This window comes from Petaurus breviceps, unplaced genomic scaffold (genome assembly GCF_028583685.1).
Source record: "Petaurus breviceps papuanus isolate PSGF00001 unplaced genomic scaffold, PetGlider_PUasm1.0 188, whole genome shotgun sequence".
Classification (NCBI taxonomy): domain Eukaryota; kingdom Metazoa; phylum Chordata; class Mammalia; order Diprotodontia; family Petauridae; genus Petaurus; species Petaurus breviceps.
Genome location: NW_027185804.1, coordinates 3,974,484 through 3,995,423, shown reverse-complemented (window position 1 = coordinate 3,995,423; position 20,940 = coordinate 3,974,484). Strand labels below are relative to the sequence as shown.

Here is a 20,940-nt window from a genome sequence, read left to right as displayed (position 1 = left end):
CTTCCTTCCTTCCTTCCTTCCTTCCTTCCTTCCTTCCTTCCTTCCTCTCTCTTTCCCCTTCTCTACCTCCCTTTGTAGTCAAAATATAATCTGGTGGGAACAGGATTGCCCTCTTCGCTGGCAAGTAGTGGGAGGAGATCCAGGCGTTTTCTTTTTTGATTGCTTGATCTTTGTTCCTTGCTGTATCCTGGTATCTTGGGGGTTTGTCCTCTTTCTCTTTTACAGTGCAGAATTTTCACCATCCTTCTCCCAGATGACTGCCCCAAGGTGACTCTCCAGCAGGCCCTGCTGCATTTGTTTCACACCACGGCTGTAATGCACTTGACCTGTGTGGCGGTTGAAGCCAACCTGCCATATCACAAGAGTGTAAATATTGTGATTTGCCTTGGTTTGGGTGTAACTCTCACAGCTCGGGTTCTGCCTCTGAGTGGAGGTCTTAGACCTTGCTTTTCTCCAGTTCCTGTGCTCCCCTGATTACACATCCTTCTCCTGGCTGTCAACTTCCAGTCATTAATGACCTCTTCTCACTGGGATTCTCTAGCATTTGACTCTCTAGAGCCTGAATATGCCAACTGTCTGACTCTGGCTGTGTGATCCTTGGTAAGCCATGCCCTCTCTCTGACTCAGTTTCCTCATTTGTAAAATGGGGATAAGAGTAATACCAACCTACTTTATGGTGTTGTTGTAAGGATCAAGTGAGATAATATGTGTACAGTGCTTTGCAAACATTAAAGTACTATATAAATGCTGGTTATTTTTATCATCATCATTAATATCATCATTATCATTAGTCACAGTGGTAGAAGTAGTAATAATTCTATTGGTAGAGAGAATCTCATTCAGGAATTTCCTATATATAAAATCATAGATCAAGTCCTTCTTTCTGCCCTGTGTACCAGGTATGGAGATTTTAGAGATAAAAATGAAATAGCCTCTGCCCTCTAGAACCTTTTATTGGGGAAAATATATATACACATATGAAAAATAGAAAATATATGCAAAATAAACACAATGAAATTTCCAGTGTTGGAGGGGCACAGGGAGATCAGAAAAGGCTTTAATAGTGGTGACTTGTGAGCTGAGTTTTGAAGGAATCTAGGGAATCTCGGAGATAAGGAAGGAAGATGCTTTACCTGCATGAGGCACAGCCTAGGCAAAGGTCTGGGACAGGAAATAGAATGAGGAACATCAAGTAGACCAATTTGAGTAGAACACAGAATATGTGAAAAGTTGGGTTGGGTCAGATTATAAAAGACTTTAAATACTAAACAAAGAAGGGAATAAGGAACCTCACTGAAGTTTTTTGAGCAGAGCAGTGACATGGTCAGGCTTGTGCTTTAGGATTATTAACTTGACAGCTGTTTGGGGACCAGCCTGGAGAGGGGAAGACCAATTAGGAAGATGTCACAATCATCCAAGCAAGAGGTAATAAGGGCCCGAACTAGGATGGTGGTTGTGTAAACGAGAGACAAAGAGATGGATTATTAGCAATGTTAGTGGATATAGAATTAGCAGCAATTGGTGACTAATTCAATATGGGGACATGTGGGAGCGTGAAGCATCAAGCCTGACCCTGCACCTGAGTGATGAGAAGGATGATGGCGTCCTTGACAGAAACAGAGGTAAGGTGGGCTGAGGAGTGGACTTTTTCAGGACTGGAGCAGGGGGAAAGATAATTCTATTTGGGGCTCGTTGAGTTTGAGATACCTTTGGGGCATCTAGTTAGAAATGTTTAATAGGAAGTTGGTTTTCTAGGATGAGAATTCAAGAAAGGGATAATGTCTGGATATATAGATCAGGGACTTGGCTTCTCAGAGATGATAATGGAGCCCACGGGAGCTGATGAGATCACTGCAAGAGAGGAGGAGTAGGGAGGGAAGAGAAGGAAACTTAGGACAGAACCTTGAAGGAGACCTATGCTTAGTTAGGGGGTGGGGTATGGATGGAGATCCAACAAGGAGAACTGGAATGAGTTGGGAAAATAGACAATAGGTAAACTAGGAGAAAAGAGTGTCATGAAACATCTGGAAAGGGAAAGAGATCCAGGAGGAGATGGCAGTTAGCTCTCAAGTGCTGGAGGGGTGGGTCAAGAAGGATGAGAACTGAGAAAAAGATTTGGCAGCTAAGACAGAGCAGTGGAAACTTTGGAGAGAGCAGCCTTAACTGAGGAATGAGGTCAGAAACCAGAGTTTACAAGGAGTTTAAAAGTGAGTGAGAAGGAGAGGAGATGGAGGCAATGAATGTAGACAGCTTTTTCTAGAAGAGAGAGCTTTAGGGAATGGTAAGGTTTAATGAATTTTTAAATTCATTAAGGTTAAATGAGCTTTAGGGAATGGCAAGGTTAAGTGAATTTTAAAATGTGGCAGCCTGCTCACTTTTGGAGTAAATGAAGAGCCAGTGAAAAGAAGAGATGGAAGACTGTGGAGAAAACTGCTGGAGAAGATGAGAAGGGACGGGATTGGGGGGCTAAGAGGGGTGGGCCTTGGGGATATGAAGAAGATCATCTATTTTATCAAGACTGAAATAAAGGAAGAGATAATGGGAGATGATCTCAGGGGGTTTGAGATGTGAAGAAATGGAGTGGAGGAAGTTCCTGGGGTGTGACCCCTGTTTTTCTCAGTCAAATAAGAGGAATGATGGTCTTCTGCTGAGAGATGAGGAGGATATGGGGGAGGTATGGGAGGTTTGAAGAGAGAAATTTGGGACAGCCACTGTGAAGTGTGAGAAGATTGACTTTATATCAATGAGGGCCCAGTTAAAGATCAAACATCACAAAACCTGGCATCTGAGTAGCTTCTGGCCAGCAGCCTCTTAAAGGCCTTGTCACCTCTTGCCTAGTCTATTGCCATAGCCTTATCTCCTTCCCCCTAGTCCTCCTCTCCTCTGGTTTTTGAAATCATAGAATAATAAATCCAGAATTAATCTTAGAGAGTGATAGTCTAATACAACCTCCTCATTTTTCTGGTGAAGAAACTGGGATGTCCTGAAAGACTGTGGGACTTGTCTGAGGCTGAGTTAGTGGCAAAGCCAGATTCGAACCCAGGTCTCCTGACTCCCAGTCAAGTGCCATTTACTTTATTGCTAAATGAGTCTTCCTGGTATTGTCACTTTCCTGATCGGAAATCCTTCTGGTTTCCCATGCTTACATTCAAGGTCCTTGACAGCCTTAGCCCAACCTGCCTACTTGTCCTTCTCCTGATCTTGTCCTACACCTACTACACATTTGACTGTGACTTAAGACTGTTCACCGAGTAATAGGGTACTTTACCATATCTGTGCCTTTGTTCTTTTTGTTTCCCTTGCCCAGGAACCTCCCCCCACCTCTGTTGTCCCTCAGTGAAATCCATTAAGGCTCAGTTTAAATGCCACCTTCTCCTGGATCCTGAACCTTTCTTCCTTTATTGCCCTATATTGCCTTGGTGGGGAACATTCTTATGACACTTGTTAAATGCCTTATGTTAGAGGTATTTGCATATGTTTTATCTTCCTTACTCAGCTATAAACTCAGAGAAAAAGGGGCCAATCCTGTATCACTTTGGCCCACATAGCACCAAGCACAAGGCTCATGCCATATAGTATGTACTCAGGAAATGGAAAGAAGGAAGGAAAAAGGAGACGAGAGGAAGAGGGGTGAGAGAAAGAGAAAGAATGAGGGAGAGGAGTGGGACAGAGTGGGGAATGGAGGGGAAGGAGGAGAAATGAAAAGGGGAGGGGAAGGGGAAAAGGGAGAGAAGGGGATGGGCAATGAAGAGGAAGGGAGGGAAGGGAAAGAGAGGGAAAGGGAAAGAATCGAAAGGGTGAAGAATAATTGACTGAAATGGGCAAGGGACCTGGACATAGGGAGGAGAGTTTGTCTTTCCACTGTGGTGGCATCTCAGACCCAGTTTTGGTTTTGCACCTGGGATCTGGGCTTCCTATTGGAACACGTGCTCTGAATTCCTCTCCACCCCTAATTTTATTAGTGGGCTGGGTCCCTAGAGGGTGTCTTCTACATTTTCCCTCAGGTTTCGAGGGGATCCTGCAGATGTAAGGGAGAGCATTTTTTCTAGTATCATAGCTTACAAGCCCCTAGTGATGTTTATGTCAGTCATTCAGACTTAATTAACTTTTAGGAAAGGGTATTTTATTAAAATAGTATAGTACAAATTGGTACAAAACATTCCCCTAAAAGTCTGTGACGTAGGCGGCTTAGGTGGCGCAGTGAATAGAGCACCGGCCCTGGAGTCAGGAGGACCAGAATTCAAATCCAGCCTCAGACACTCAACGCGTACTACCCATGTGACCTTGGGCAAGTCACTTAACCCCAATTGCCCTGCCTTCCCCCTCCAAAAAAAAAGTCTGTGACCCACTCTTCCACCGGGGTATATAGAGTCAAGGGGAAAGTGGGCTCCACCTTAGAGCACATGGCAAAGCGGATAATTCACAACTCCTGGCAGTGCTTTCACTGGTCTCCAAGCTATTTCCCCTTGGCTTGGTGTAGCTTTTTGCCAGGCTCTTTGTACTGAGTGTCCAGTTTGTCCTTGGCCCTTGATGCTTCTAGGACTGCCCATGAAAAGTCTCAATCTTTAGATCTTCTGAAGTTCAGAATGTTCTCTGTAGGTCAAGGGAAGAGAGGAGATAGATTCTCCTCCTTCTTCCCCTTTCCTCCCCATCCCGGTGATGACCTTTCAGGGTCTTGGCTATAACAGCTCTTAAGAGTGAGCTAGCTTGCTGGTTTTACACATCCCCCACACGGTATAGCTTAATCTCCCTAACCAATCCCATTGTACCTCCTGTCAGTCTCATTCTGTCATCCAAGGCTTTCTCTCCTTATGAATTGTTCAGGAACTTTTTTCACCTAATGGCCTTGATTGATAATTTGATTATCTAGTGGTCCCACCTGGTTAAGGTAGTTAGTTACTTTTAACTGGGGAGCTTGATTGAGTCCATAGAGATGTGTAGGCCTTGTTCACACCTAGCCATTATATCTGATTGACTCCATCAGTGGGTCTTCAGTGACCCCCCACTCTCCCTCCTTACACCATCCTAGAAAGGGAGGGAAGACAGTTATAGCAGGAGTGGACGTTAGCATTTCCTATTGAGTTGGGAATGTTCTATGGGCTCTTACAAAGGACATGCCTGAAGCAGCAACTCCTTGTCCCCCAGTGAAAGAGGAGAAAGGGTCAAATGGAGAAATAAAACCTCTCTCACCAGTTGTCCCTTACAGGTGAGGGTGGGAAGAGAAAACTTCCCTTGACCTCCTTATAGCCTATCAAGTGGGAGGCTCTTCCTGGCTCAATGTTCAATCACTTTCTCGGCTCCAAGAGGATCAAGGAGGATTTGCCATATCATACATGCCCTTTAGCCAGGGGATAAATCATGGACCTTTTGGTGTTCCTAGGACCTCTGAGAGCTGTGGCAAAGGGTGGGAAATGACTGATGAGACTAGAGGCCTTAATTCCACCAGAGTGGCCTGAGGGGCTCCCCAGAGTACAACCAAAAGAGTCCCCCAGTGACTCGCCTCAAATATCCGCCCAGAACTCATCTCTGCTGTGAAGCTTCTTCAGAGTAACCAGCTACTTCCTTATCAGAAACTTGCCAGTCCTCTTTCTAATCCCAACACTTCTAGTTCTAGCTAGAATTGTGTTGGGGAATTGTTTTTGTGCTGTATGTGTATACGCTCTCTCCCCTGTTAGACCATCAGCACCCCCAAAAGCAAGGACTCAGGCAAGTTCTTTTCTGGGTGGCTGTTGCTTCTTGGTAGAATACTCAATAAGGACAGGAGTGTCCAGTCTGTGGTTCTGACCCACTGTGGATCAGGGCCACAGACTGGCCTCCTGCCCTTACTAGTTTGGAAAGACAAGTTCAAGGCAACTCAGTAGAAATAAATTCTCTACCCACTTTCTCTCACAACTGAATTCCCCACCGACCAGAGCCAGCCCGGCTGCATTCTTTCCCCTGTGCCCTTGTTTGCTTTCTCCCGGATGTAGTTGGCACATGTGGCCTCGTCGCCCCGGGGCCTGGGACAGGCAGGGTTGATGGTTTCTTTGTTCAGCAGACTCTAGCTAGTTTGGGGCAGAAGCTGGGTAGGTTTGTACCAGTGGGGACTGACCTTCTGACTGGAGTCTCTAGCCTTCCAAGCAGAGAGGAGGGAACCAGTAGGGGAGCCTTTAACGTCAGTGGTTAATGTCCAGGTAAAGCCTGGACATGGTGGTGATGATGGGAAGAGTCCAGGGTGGCACCAAAACCAAGTGAGATGCTCAAGAAGTCCTTTGTTCAGAAACAGCCAACCCTCTATAAGTGAATATCCAGCTACTTTCTCATCCAGGTGTTAAAGGTAGCTTCCCCTGTGGAAAAGTCCCTGGCTGTGTTTGCCAATAAATGGTGCATCCCCTGCCGAGAATTCATTGTCTGGGTGTGTTACATGAGAATCTGCTGTGTCAGACTGCTTAGGAGCTGGGTCATGTTCTCAAGGGGATCAGTACCATTGGGAGTGCATGCATTTGTTTCTCCATCTTGCTCTCTGGCTTTATCTCTCTGTATCAACGTCTGTGTTGCAGCTTTTTAAAAAATTTCTTCCTACCTCTTTTACTCCTTTCCTCTCTAACCTAACCTTAAAAATTTATAGCCTCTCTTTGTCTCTCTCATTCTGTTGCTCTGTCTCTCTGTCCCTGTCTTTCTCTGTTAGACTTTTTTTGTTCTCCTTTCCATCATCCTTTTCTTTCATTGTCCCTCTCCTGTCTTCATTTTCTGCCTTTCTTGGCCATTTACTCTCTGTCTCCTTCTCCTTGGGTTCGCCTTCTCTTCTGACTGATTGTTTCTCTCCCGTCTTCTTCTCTGACTTGACCACAAGGTCATGTTGACATCATAGAGAAACACAAATAGAAAACCAGTTATCTGCTTCATGGATAGTTTTTCCCCATGAGCCACTCCCACAACCTCCCCCCCCCCAAAAGATACCTCTGAGCCTGTGGGGCTTGCTGTTTGCCAGGGGTTAGGTCAAAGCCCAGCCAAGTTCTGTAGTGGGATCTAGGCTATTCTAATCACGGAGCACGATGGATATTATTTAATACCTGTTGGCTTTTTACTAGCTCAGCTAGAGTTTCTCTTCCTGGGTGACAAGTAGCAGCCTAAATGTTTGTCTTGGCAAAATGATTTCAGTGGTTTTGGTAGCTGTACCCAACTTGGGCTGGCAGCCCCTCCCTACGTACAGGACCAGCAAGGGAGAGTGCATTCATAGTGCCTGCCTCTAGACTCTCTCCTCCACTTCCTTGAGAGGGAAGGGAGGACAGAGTTGGACAGAGGATGGGGGGAAACTAATGTATGTACATTCTCCAATAGTCTTTTCCAAGTTGACCTAATGAAAATTTTATACTTTAAATTCCAAAATCAGTTTGGAAGGAATCTCAAGAGCTATTTAGTCCAGCTTATACTGAAGCAAGAATTCCTTTTGAAATGTACCTAACAAGTGGTCAGCCAGTTGTTTGGACACAACCTATTACTGGACTTGTCTTACTTTGGGGTAGCTCTAAATTGTTAGAAAGTTCTTTACAACAACCTTTTAAACAAAAGGGCAGCCCCTTAATTTCTCTCTTTGAAACTTGGTTCCTAGTTCTACACAGAGGATCTGGGAAAAGCAAGTGTAATCCTTCTGTGGAATAGTGTTTCAACTCTTTGTCCCATGCTTAGTCTTTTCTTTCTCAAGGCTAAACACTTCCAATTCCTTCAAGGATCTTTATGTGGAATGAACTCTGAAGCCTTTCACCATCTTGGCTGCCTTTCTCTGAACAGTCTAGAGCTTGATTCTAAAATATGGTACTCAGAATTGAACTCAATAGTACAGAATAGAAAACAATGGTACTGTTACCTCCTTAGTCCTAGAAGCTGTCTTTATTAATGCACCCAAAGATGGCTTTAGCTTTCTTTGTTCTTCCATAATATATTGTTTTCTTAAATGAAATTTTATTTCCTTCCCTTTAGTGAAAATATGCTTTCTCCTCCTCCCACCCCAGCTGAGAAAGAAAGGAAAATACATGTAAAATTCTGTGAAAAACATGTAATAAGCAAAACAAATTCTCTCATTGGCTATGTCAAAAAAAAAATCTCAGCCCCATCTCTTCTCTTATCAGGCGGAGGTAGCATGTTTCACTATGAGTCCTAAAGAATTATCAGTGGATCATTTCAATGATCAGTGTTCTTAAATCTTTCAAAGTTGTTTGTCTTTATAATATTTATTTTGTATAAATTCTGTTCACTTCATTTTGCATCAATTCATATAAGTCTTCCCAGGTTTTTCTGAAACCATCATGCTTATCATTTCTTATAGCACAATAGTATTCCATCACAATCATATGCCACAACTTGCTCAGCCATTCCCCAATTGATGGGCAGTCCCTCTGTTTCTGCATGGGGAGAGGCTAGGAGGGGATATGGGAGGAGTGGCCGAGCGAGGCCAGTGGTTTTCTTCAGGAGGCATGCCAAGTTAGAGATGTATGTTTCGTGGAAGTTAAAAAAGGAGAAGGTTGATGAGGGACCAGTCCTGCCTTTCTGGTCTGAGAATGGATGTTGGAAGGAATAGATACCTCTTTTCATCTCCATCCTCCAAAAAAGGGATCTTCCTTTTATCTCCATACAAGGTCTATATTCCTAGCAGATGTTGCTGAATCAAAGAATATTCACTGCATCATACTGTTGTTTCATATTGTTTGTCGTCTGCTAAAACTCCCACTGTTCCTCAGCTATGCCTCCCCATCTTGTACTTGTCTGATTGACTTTTTGAACCCAAATATAAGACTTTACATTTATCTTCATTAAATTTCATCTTAATTAAGCATTGCTTAGTGTTCTAGCCTATCAAGACCTTCTCTCTGCGTTTCATGTGATCAACCCTGTGCTTGACCAGATTTCTTACTATGCTTTTCATGTTTTTCTCTGGCTTCTCGTCCAAGCCAGACACTTGCTCCTTCCTGAGGTGTTCCCCTTCCTTCTGAGGGTCTTGTATACCCCCACCATATTTAGGATGTGTTGTTGCCACCAGTTCTTTCCCAATTCCCTCTCAATGTTTAGGGTCCCCCAATTCTCCTGAGGAACCAGGAGAACCAGCCCCTTCTCTTCCAAATCTGATGGAGGTAAGATAAAATAAAAGCTTTACCTAGCTTTTACCTAGCTTTACTAGGTATATAAGGATAGAAGAAATTGTGAGCCCAAAGCCTAGGGGCATGGTGGAAAAAGCCATGTAATTGTTAGTTCCTAACTCTGGGTCTAACTCGACCTGACTCAGTGGGGTCCAGCCCTGTACTTTTAAGCTACTCTTTCTACATATCTTGTGGGAGTATTAAGTTTAGAACAAATCCTGGTTTACCTGAAAACCATGAGTGATTAGGGATAAGAATACTAATCCCTCTTCTGAAGGATCTTTTACAGATCAAAGATTGTATACAGGGGGAATTTAATACACAAAACTGAAGGGCCATTTCTTTATAGGGATAAACCCCCCTTTCCCCCTTAGAACACCTCTGAGCTTTTTTTAAAGTACTTTATAACAACTAAGAGATAAAATAAGGTGGCTTACAGAATAAAGAAGTAATGCTTGGAAATCTCATCCTAAGACATTTCTGGCCAAGTTACAGAGGCTGGCACTGGTCCCTATTACCATCTTAACCACTATATATGGTCAGCCTCCATATTTCCTCCAAGGATGGCCAGCTGTAACCATTCCCACCAGCACCTAAATCTAACTTTTAGTGATAGGATCAGTGGTTTAGAGATGGAGGGGACCATATAGTCATATAGAAGGGCCGTCTGGACAAGTCTCATTCTGCAGATGAAGAAGTTAGGAGGTAACTTTTAGTTTTACACTCATGTGTAAATCTGGGAAATACTGATTGAGCCTGATTCATCATGTTCTACCTCCTCTTTTAAAACATGTCCCAACTGTCTTTTTCTAACTTAATTTTTTGTAATCCTCATTTATGTTTCTGGAGCCACCATCTAGAGCAGGGGTTGACAAACGTCAGCCCGAGGGCCAAATCCAATCCTCTGTCTGCTTTTCTATGGTTTGAGAGTTAAAAACAGGTCATGACCTACAGTAAAACTTTATTTTTGTATCCCCAGTGCTTAGCACAAAGCCTGGCACATAGTGGACACTTAGTAAATGTTTATTGATTGATTGAATGGTTTAAAATTATGAAAACCATTCTTAGCTCCAGTCTTTGCTGACCCCTGACCTCTAGAGCAGCAGAGGTCTCTTGTTTGAGAGAATCACAGACCCAAGAGAAGGTCACCAGGTCCAGTCTCCAGTCTCCAAATGATAGAATGCCTAAATCATCTAAGACTCTGATTAACAGCACATAATCCCACTACCAGGATTACCTGCATGGGAAGAGTTTACAGGTCTGATAGGTTTCCCTGGTCCTTGAGTAGCTGCATAAACATTCCTATAGAAGCTGCCTGGGGATTAGGCCATGGGACAGGGCAGAAAGGAATAGAATGAGGAAGGGGTGAAGGCCAACTTGGAAGCCAATAGTGTGTCTGAATTGCATGGAGAGAGGCTAGGTGGAATATGGGAGGGGTGGCTGAGCAAGGGCAGTGGTTTCCTTGGGAGGCATACCTAGTCAGAGGTGTGTGTATTGTGGAGGCTACAGAAGGAGGAGGCTGATGAGGGACCAGTCCTGCCTTTATGGGCTGAGAAGGGATGGTGGAAGGAATAGATCCATCTTTTCATCTCCATCCTTCAAAGATGAAAGAAACTGAGTTAAATGTCAGCGTTTTAAATGTTAGGACTTTGGGAAGAATTTTTGACCATCTGGCTCCAATTCTGCACTGAGTCAGGCTATTAAGGGAAGTTTATAATAATTATCCTTCCAGGAAAAACTGAAGAATCAGACATCTCTTACAAGGGATGGTTCTTTGGGGGTGGGGGTCAGGCGATAGTTATGGTTAAGTGAGGGTAGTTTTAAGAGAAAAGAGCATCAATAAAGGGTTGGTTTTGTCTTTTTTTTTTTAATTGGGCAGATAGCTCTGCTTTTCTGGTATCTTGGCCTTTGTATGGAGGCTGGGGGATAGACCTGATGACCTTCTCTTGGGTCTGTGGTTCTCTCAAACAAGTAGGGGGAGACTGTGACCTTTATGTGCCCTAGATAGTGATTTCAGAAAGCATCTACTATCCAGTAAAAATAATAATACATAGCACTTATTATATTGTTGATTTTAGCAAGCCTCTTTAAGGTTAGTGAAGTGCTTTATGTATATTATACAAGCACCTTAAAGGCAGAGACTGACCTTTTCCCTTTTTGTCCCTGTTATTTACACATAGTAGGTGCATAATAAATGTTTTTTGAATGTATTAAATCTCCTCCCTTCTTTCTCCATTGACACCTCCCAGAGGAGCTTTGGGCCAAGGCTTTCTGTAAGTGTGTGTGTGTGTGTGTGTGTGTGTGTGTGTGTGTGTGTGTGTGTGTGTGTGTATAGGGAAGTTCTTGTTGGACTAGGACTTTTCTTAAAATAAAAAGTTAAAGCACATTGGTTTCCTGTTGTTTGGGGGCAGCCAGGGGCTATGACCCCACAGGGGGAATGTTGACCAAGCTCTGAGTCACCAATACATGGATTCTCTCTGCGTGAGCAGGCAATAATAGCAGCCTGACCCACCACTGCTTTTCTACTTGGCCACACAGCCCTAGTCGGGGTGGCAGGGTTGACTGACTAGCAGCTATGGCTGGGACTTTCTGGTCAGGAGTATTGCAGGACCAACTCACCTTGACCAAGGTTGGGAGCATTTTGGAAGGAAGCTCCCTGTAAGCAACCATTGCCTGATCATGTGTCTCCAAGAGAAACATGCTTAATGAGAGATGATCTGTCCTGTCTCCATTAACATGCTCTTTTTGTCAGACATAGCTCACCTCTGTTCTGGGCTCCTTCCTACATCCTTAACCCAGTGACTGAGAGCTTGGTGCATTTTTAGCTAACATAATGAACTTCATGTTGAGATAAACATAAACCCAAGAATATCTAGTCTACCACCACCCTCATTTTATAGCTGGGGGAACTGAGTTTTTACTCCCTCTGTAGTGATATGCACAGGAATAGGTGCTCAGCAATAATCCGTTGGATGAATGGATGTATAAATGAATGAATGAATGAGTGAATGAAGTCTCTAAGGGAATCTATCTATAGAGATACTAAGTTAAACCCAGGCCAACATACTCCTGGGAAATGAGCAAAGCAAAAGAACTCTTTGGCTTGGGAGCTGTGTTCTTGAGAGCGTTGGCTTTCTGGCAGCTGTTTTTATTTTTAAATGGTGAACCCCTGGTGCGGCTTTCCCTAGATAGGATTTTGTTTTGGGTGTTTTTTGGGGGGGAATCATAGGTGTAGTTGGGAATTGAGACTGTAGAGTTTATCTAGTCCAGTGGCCTCTTTTTACTGGGCAGCCAAGACTCAGAGAGGCCCAGGACCATTGCCAATGTCACACATATAATAAGAAGCAGGAGTGGGATCTGAACCTGGGTTTTCTGACTACAAACCCCGGGTTCTTTCCATCATACTCCACTGTAATGGTAGAAGTTTCAAACTCTGAATTGCCAGTTTTGTTATTAAGTCATTTTAGTCACATCCAACCACTGTGACCCCATTTTGGGGTTTTCTTGGCAAAGATACTAGCATGGTTTGCTATTTCCTCCTCCAGCTCATTTTACAGATGAAGAAACTGAGGCCAATAGGGTGAAGTGACTTGCCCAGGATCATGCAGCTAGTCAGTGCCCTCAGGTCTTCCTAACTCCTGGCCTGGCATTCGATCTATTGTATCACTTAGCTTAGTCATCAGCAAACCCAGCCTCAATAAATTCATTTTCCAACTCTTTCTATGTTGACAGTGACCTGTGAGTGTTTCCCATAAGTAGGAAGTCATGGAAAGCTGACACCTGGGCAAAGGTCCTTTGGCTACCAGGGTCAGTGGCTGAGTTTGAACCCATTTTCCTGCCTGGCTCCTAGTCTGGACTGTGCAGTACTGTCCCCAGAGCTGAGCTGCTTAATATCTCTGCTTAGTAAATCTCCTCACTGTTTTCTCTCTTTGCTTCTAGGTCTCAGTCGGTTTCTCCACCTCCAGTCCTCTCTCCCCCAAGAAGCCCTGCCTACGCACTCAGCCATAGTGAACACTCAGCCAGCAGCTCCCCTCCTGGCCCTGGTTCCCAGCTGCTCCTCAAGGACTGGAGCCCCCAGGCCGCCTCGCCTGACAGCCCCCCTGAGCTGCCCCTGGACAGTCGACCTTCTAGTCACCACGTCAAGGCCGCCAGCATCAGCTGCTTGGACAACAGGCTGTCAGCGTCCAAGGGAGTGGACCAGAAGGAGCACATCCAGGGGGAGGCCCAGAATGGGGAGGAGGTAGCTGGCCGCCCACCCCTCGCCCACAGCACGCCGTCCCTGGGTCCGTCGGCCTGCCTGCGGAGTGTCCCGCGGGGCCGTGCTGGCACCCGCAGCCTGGGTATCCGGGAGAAGATCTCAGCATGGGAAGGCCGCCGAGAGGCTTCACCCAGAATGAATGTTTTTGGGGAGAAGAGGGAGGGCTCCAAGAGTGACCGGGCAGCCAGTGAGGGCTGCCCCAGCGTGCTGCCCTCCCCGAGCAGCTCAGACAAGACCTTTGACTTTAGGGGCCTCCGTAGAATGAGCAGGACCTTCTCAGAGTGCTCATACCCTGAGACAGAGGAGGAAGGGGAGCTGCTCCCCGACCGGGACTCCTGCCACCGGCTGGAGAAACGGCCGAGCCGCAGCGATTCCAACGCCTTCCTCAAGGGCCATGGCCGCAAGGAGAGCTCAGCGGTGCTGAGCCGCATCCAGAAGATCGAGCAGGCCCTGAAGGAGCAGCCTGGCCGGGGGCTCCCCCAGCTGCCCAGCAGCTGCTACAGTGTGGACCGAGGAAGGAAGAAGACCACGACCCTGGGCACCCTGGGCACCTTGGAGGAATCGGCAGGGAGCCCCAGTGGCAGCGGCCGAGGAGTGGGCGCTCTTGTGATGGGGGGTGAGGCAGGCCTACCCCCAGACAGTGAGGGCAGTGGTCTCAGCAAACTGGAGCCACCCCAAAGGAGTCCCAGCCCCAAGGGGCTCCCCGAGAGCCCCCCTGACCTAGACGTGAACCCTGTCCCTAAACCCAAACGCACCTTTGAGTATGAGGCTGATAAAGTCCCCAAGAGTAAGCCAAGCAATGGTCTACCTCCTTCTCCCACACCTGCTGCTCCCCCGCCTCTGCCCTCCACCCCAGCCCCTCCAGTCACCAGGAGACTCAAGAAAGATTCACGTTTTCACCGCAAGTCCCAGAGCAGGTAACATAAGCCCTACCCATGCTTTATCCCTGAGCTTGTCAGCTGCCTTTGTAATTGTTGTAAGGGAAGTTTTATTTTTTGAGGCAGGAGATAAACAGATAGCTTGGTTGTTGGTAAAGAACCAGATACTTCTTTCTGTTTCCCGAGCATTCTGATGAGGGGTAAAAAAAAGGTCCCCTTTTTAAAAGATGGGGTAAAGAGTGCTGAACTTGAGGGCAGAAGTGTTCTGGGTTCAAGTCCTGACTCCGCCATTTTCTATTTCTTGGGCAAGTGATGTCACCTCTCTGGGCCTCAGACTCCTCCTTTGTAAAATGAGGGAGTTGGAGTAGGTGACCCTGAGGGCCTTTCCAGGCTCAACCAGTCTGTATTGGACTTGTTTTGGGAGCCTCAGTCTCTGTTCATGATCCCTGTGGGGAAAGCCTAAGTCTCTGGGTCAGCTTTGTGTTGCAGTCAGGTCAGCCTTATACATAGACACAATTGACCTTTGCCTATGTAACCTCAAATCTTGTATTTACCAATTCCTTAAATTCCACTTTGAGAGATTAATTCTTTTGAGGCAGGCTCCTTTTTAAAAAATGTGACTCCCTCCTATGAGGGGTTGTCCCCACGATGAGCCTAATACTGGTATGAATGAAGGCATTGATCTGGTTCCTTCCTTCTCAGAGGAGGAGCCTCATGGAATCACTGGGTCTATGTGGAGGATGGGAAAGAAGATGGCGATGGAGAAGAATGGGAAGGGGAAGTGGGAAATACTGAAAACCAATTTTACCTGCTTCGGTTTTATGGAAGAGTGGGTCTGTCTGCTGAACAGGTTAGGCTTGTAGTGTCCCCAGAGGTATAAAGGAGGCATCTGGGAAATGGGACCAGCAAGACCATGGAACAGTCACACACAGGTGCCTTTCTCCCTGGAGTCCGGCTGGGCTGATAATGCTAGCTGTCTTCTGAAGACCATTCATCCCTTGACTTCTTTTAATGCCCTGCCCCCTGGGCCTCCACTGTCATGCTTTACTTTTTGGGGGGGAAGGTCTTCAGCCTGACCCTCTCTGTCCCCCTTCAAACTCTAGTTTCAACCTAGTAACCCTAATCTGAAACACAAGGCTTTTGAGAATAGGTAGGGAGACCACCTCTCACAAACTTTTTTTTGTATTTTTTTTTTAGCCAAAGAGGAGAGAAATCACAGAGGGTTGTCAAGGACCGGTGGTCCCTAATATATAGAAGGTTTGGCTATGATAGTAATAATATAGGACTTTATGTAGCCCTATATTATCTATATAGGGATTTCCTGACAACAGTCCTTGGAGGTGGGAGGAGTGGATGGGGTGCCTTCCCTTCTGTCTGACCTCTCATGACCAGTATTGTGCCCCAGCATGGGGCCTTTTCTGACCTGGTGTGAGAATGATAAAATATTCATCATTAAAGCACCTTCTACCACAGTGTGGCTGTGAAAGCCTTTGTCTAGCCCTGGGAGCTTGGAATCTAATCTTAAACTTCCAGGCCAACAACATGGCGGTGATGGGGGATGTCCTCTACTTTCATGGACATCACCTTTTTCTAATTGAATGTTTAATGTCCTGCTGAGCATCAGTTATTTCTCTTAATTTATATCATGTCAGGGCCCTCCCACCCCTACCCTCTTAAGTGTTTAAGGAGTAGTCCCTAAGACCTAGTCTAGAGAAAAAGTGATCCTTTAGGGGATCCAGGGCCAAAGAGATCATTTTCTCTTTTATTTGGGGGACGGGAGTTAGGATTTGGTTTTTCCTTACAGTTTGATAAGTTTCCATTTTTAAATGGGCTCTGGTCATAGCTGCTAGACGTGTTCTCCACAGGGTGGGCTTGGGACCCTTCCCCTTTCCCTGTCACCACCCCACCCCAATCAAATGACTCTTGTTCTTGGAATCCACAGAAAATCCTTTGAGTTTGAGGATGCGTCCAGTCTACAGTCCCTGTACCCCTCCTCCCCCACCGAGAACGGTACTGAGAACCAGCACAAATTTGGATCTAAGAGCACTTTAGAAGAGAATGCCTATGAGGACATTGTGGGTAAGGCCCCAGAGGAGCCAAGGGTTCAGGCTGGACGGGACTGAGGGGGAGAGGACTTTGGAAACACGATCCAAGTCGCCGGAGTTCTTTTATTAATGTTCATGCTGATTCTGGAGCTCAGTCCCTTCAGCTGAGACCCAGAATTGGCTTCACACGGAGTCATTCCATCTGTAAATAAAACTTGTGTCAGGGAGGAGAGAAAGCAGCTTCAGGTTTAAAGAGTAGAGGTTCTTAAGAGGGGAAAGGGGGCTCCAGAGACCCCTGTCATGCTCTTGCTCCTCAAAGGGATGTGGGGAGGGAGGGAAGGGTTCACCTTTCCCCACAGGTAGGGAGCTGGCTGGGTGGGGCAGCTGGCAGGAAGGAAGCCAAGTTTCTGGGAACTGAAACCCCAGGTGTCGAGGCCCCTCCTTCTCTTGCCGAAGGTGATTCGCACCTCTTGGCACCCCTCCCCCTTTCCCTTGGGTTGTCAGAGGAGGAGACCTGATGCCTAGTGGACTGAAGGAAAGGGGAAGGGAATGTGCATTTATTAAGCTCCTACTATTTGCCAGGCATTGTGCTGACTTGTGTGGGGCTAGTATATGAAAGGGGCAGTGTGTGATAGCCTCAGGGATGGATAGGCAGCCATGTTAATGAGGCCTGTGACAAGGAGTGGCACCTTGGGGGGGTAAGCTGGAGCAATGGACATGTGGCTAGGGGGCTTTAGTGAGCGTCTCCCCTGGGCTGGGTTGAGGGAGGATGGCAGTGTTCATCCTTTCTCTAACTATTCAGATGAAGCCTGGAGGAATCATGGGCAGATCTTAGGTTCAAATTGCCGGGTGTACCCCTCAGTGTATGGGGGAGACTTTGGGTGGTCCTAAGCACTCTGGACTGTGAATAAAGGGGGCTAGACAGTGGGGTCAGCAGCGTGATACAACAATCCCAGAAGGTACCGCCGTTTTAACCAGCATTAAGGAAATCATGGTATCTGTTATAAGGGGCAAGAGAAGGGAGTAAAGGAAACGATCATCTATTACAGACCTCCTATGTTCCAGGCACTGTGCTCAGTGTTTTACAGATAACATCTCATTTGGTCCTTACAACAGCCCTGGGAGATGGGTGCTATTATAATCTTCATTTTATAGTTAGGGAAACTGAGGCAAACTGAGATTTAGGTGCATTTTTCCAGAGTATTTCAGTTTGACTGCAACACTGATTTCTCAGAGAGAAATATTACAGAGTAGCTTAGAAAGGGTAGGTCCATACAATATCATGAAGGACCTAGAATGCTAATCAGAGGAGTTGGAACTTGATGGAGTAGGTAATAGGGACCTTTGGAGATCACTGACTGGAGGAATAAAGTCAACAGATCTCTGCTTAAGGGAGATTAGCCTGGTGTTTGAATGAAGGTCAGAGTAGAGGAAGGAGACACTAGAAGCAGAAAGATTTATTGTAATAGGCCCTTGAGGGTAATTCCAAGGGCCTGTCCTAGGGTGTGAATGAGGGTGGGAGTAAGGAGAAGGGCATGACCAGGAGAGGGACTGTTGTTTATGTTTGTACCTGGGCCTCAGCTCTAGCTGGTCATATAAAAGTAGGATAACTAAGGCTCTTATACATCTTTGGGGGGGGGGGCGGGGCTAGAATAGGGATGGACCTGGACTATGTGGGCCAGACCAAAGGGCACTTGAGGGCAATTGAGGGATTGTACTGGTGGTGGAGCTGTGAGGCTAGTATGTATTCTGGTGACAGTGACTTCGGATTTGGAGTATCATTGACTGTATAATAAAAAGAATTAGTTGATTGTGAGCAATGGGGAGTGAACTGGGTGCAAGGTCAAGCTGTTCTTTTTTCTCATTTTTAAAAAAATGAAAGCCTTTTTCCTCTTTGTAGGAGGAAGAAGCAGTTATTTAGGGATCATCTGTAGAAAAAGGAATTAGTCTAGAATTCACTAGATGATTTTCACAGGACTTTTCAGCTTTAGCATTCTGTTATTCTATCGCCAGGGTAAGAATTAAAAAAAAAATTCTGCCAAGTTGGCAAGCATTCGTTACTAGTCAGAGTAAGACAATTTTTAAAAATTCTGCCAAGTTAGCAAGCATTCATTAATAATCAGGGTAAGACATTTTAAAAAAGTTCTGCCAAGTTAGCAAGTATTTATTTAGATCCATACTAGGTACTGGGGTTACAAAAATCAAAAGTTAGCCTCTCCTTTCAGATCGCTTCCTAAAGTATGATACAGAAAAAAGAGCTCTGAGTTCTATATTCCTCACTGCCCAGTGTGTGTGACTTTGGGTGGTCCTAAGCACCCTGGACTCCCCTTTTCTAATTTGTGAAGTTGGGGGGCTAGACAGTGGGTTAGCATTGTGATACGACAATCCCAGAAGGTACCGCAATTCTACCAGCATTAAGAGAATCATGGTATCCAGTAGGAAGAAGGGAAGGGATAATCCCACCATACTTTGACCAGCTCAGACCCCATCTACAGTGCTATATTAGGATGCAATGTTTTAGGGAAGATATTAATAAGCTGGAAAGTGTACAGAGGAAGGTAACCAGTATCATCAAGATTGGTTGAAAACTACAGGAGTGTTTAGCCTGAAGGTTAGACATGGCAGAAGTATCTGTATGGCTCCAGAGGAACCAACTGGGGAGTGATGGATAGAAGGCGCAAAGTGGCAAAATTAACTTTGATTAAAGAAAAACAATTAGAGTTACACAAAAATGAAGTGGTCTACTTTGGCAAGTAGTGAATCCTTTTCCCCTAGAGGTCATCGAGCAGAGGCTGGATGGGTGACCATTGATTGGTCAGATCCATTGTAGATTGGTTTCTTATTGGTGTTGGGGTGGACTAGATGGTCTCTGAAGTCCTTTCCTACCCTAGTATCTGTGACTTCTGACATTCCTTCCAGCTTTAAATCTCATTATTCTCCAGCAATCAAAAAGCTTCCCACTCGCTGAGGGGAGTGAGTTCGACAAGCTGTCTAGAATGAATCTTGGATCAGTGAGTGTGTCCCATAGTGAGAGAGTCATCATTTCCTCTCACTGGCAGGGAGCCTCAGAAGTTAGTAAAGACTGAAGGACATCAGTCATCTGAGTTTTGCTTAGAGCCCTTCATGGGGTTTGGGTTTCAGAGCTCAGAGAAGGATTTTGCAAGGAGTTTGGGCCTAACCCTCGCTTCATTTCAAGTTTTGTATGCCCACCTTAGTTTTGCTTTTCCCACGCTCTGATTGCTGAAGGTTTCCTTCCAATTGGATCAGATGATCTGCAGGTACTCTCTCTTCCTCCTGTCCTCATGGCCAGGCTCTCAATGCCTTAACTTGCTTTGATATTCCAGGTGTGGGATCACTGTTTACCTCTTCCCTACCAGAATGACCTTGAAGATGTAAATCTGGTGACTGATAGCCCTAGCCTTCACTGGAGCTCTCAGAACTGTATGTTTCCTGGACTCAAGGATTCCTTGTTCTGTTTTCCATTTCTAGGTCTATCAGTGGCATTTTCTTTCACCTAGGATGGCGCAAGATTACTGATTCTTTCTTTGGGGAGTTTGTGTAGCACCCTTTCTGGGAACCACCCCTCCAGTTGGCATTTAAGACTTACAGTCTGGGTCTCCCAGAGGGTGACTTGGCTGCTGCCTCATGTCCAGTCACTCTGTAGATCCACTCTCCTAAAACTGATTTGTAATCTTCCATCAGAGCACTACCTTTACTCTGTCACCCATTAGACACATTAGCTCAAAGCAAAAGTATTTACTAGGACAGCATAGGGAGAATAGTAGCTATAGGACATTTCCCTTATAAACCTGAAGCACCTTCTCCCACCAGGACATATAGTATCCATGGGACAAATGGGTATATACATAGAGAAAACCCCCTGGTAGTGAGGGTAATATAAGTGGAGCTCCCATCTCAATTTCCCATCTCTTCTTGCAGGGTCCTCAGGTACATGTGTCTGCTGGGAGGGTCTCCCAGCTGAGCTCCCTGGCCCACTCCTCTCCAAAGCTAGACTTCTGACTGTCAGACTTAATTCTCTTTCTCAAATCCATAGCTGTTCAAGTCACTTTTCTTGGAGCTGTTTCAACTGCCTTGGCTTCCTGTTGGATCTGTTGTCTCCTATTTGGGGAATGGTTCTGATGCAAATAACTCCATGGGTGATGAGGATGAGGGAGGAGAGATACCCTCCTCCTCCCCCCGCCCCGTTAGGGTACAAGGGAAGAGGCAAGGAGATCTCTTATCTTAAGAACTGGGTTCTTCCTCCTCCATCCTCGCTCTCCTCAAGAATGAAAGGTCACATTCCTTGAAGCTGCTTCCTGTCCCAGACCCTCATTCAGAGCTGGCAAATGAGCTTTCTAAAGGCTGCAAACTGACCCTCTATTTCCATCAAAGAGAATTTGTTCCCACTTGGCAACAGGGTAGTGTAGACACTTCATTTAGCACATGAACACCCCATCTTTGTTATCTGCCACCTCTGTGATTTCATCCCAGAAGGAATGGGCAGAAAAAATCAATTGATCAGGGGGATCCTGACCAACCTCCCTCCAGTACAACTATATCTTGCTAATGGGGGCTGTAAGGGGAGACAGAGAGACAGATAAGCAGAGGAAGAGAGAGAGAGAGAGAGAGAGAGAGAGAGAGAGAGA

General features: G+C 45.7%; 1 protein-coding gene across 5 annotated transcripts in view; it reads left to right on the top strand.

The window, feature by feature from the left end:
* DENND2B (DENN domain containing 2B) overlaps positions 1 to 20,940 on the top strand; it is a 142,215-nt gene that overhangs the window by 73,917 nt on the left and 47,358 nt on the right. For 4 of the 5 annotated variants that reach the window (XM_069091175.1, XM_069091173.1, XM_069091171.1 and 1 more), the window contains exons 3-5: positions 13,053 to 14,288; positions 15,447 to 15,506; positions 16,192 to 16,328. In XM_069091175.1, coding sequence (XP_068947276.1) covers positions 13,053 to 14,288; positions 15,447 to 15,506; positions 16,192 to 16,328 — 1,433 coding nt within the window. The remainder of the gene's footprint in view (positions 1 to 13,052; positions 14,289 to 15,446; positions 15,507 to 16,191; positions 16,329 to 20,940) is intronic. The other variant, XM_069091174.1, reaches the window with a different exon arrangement.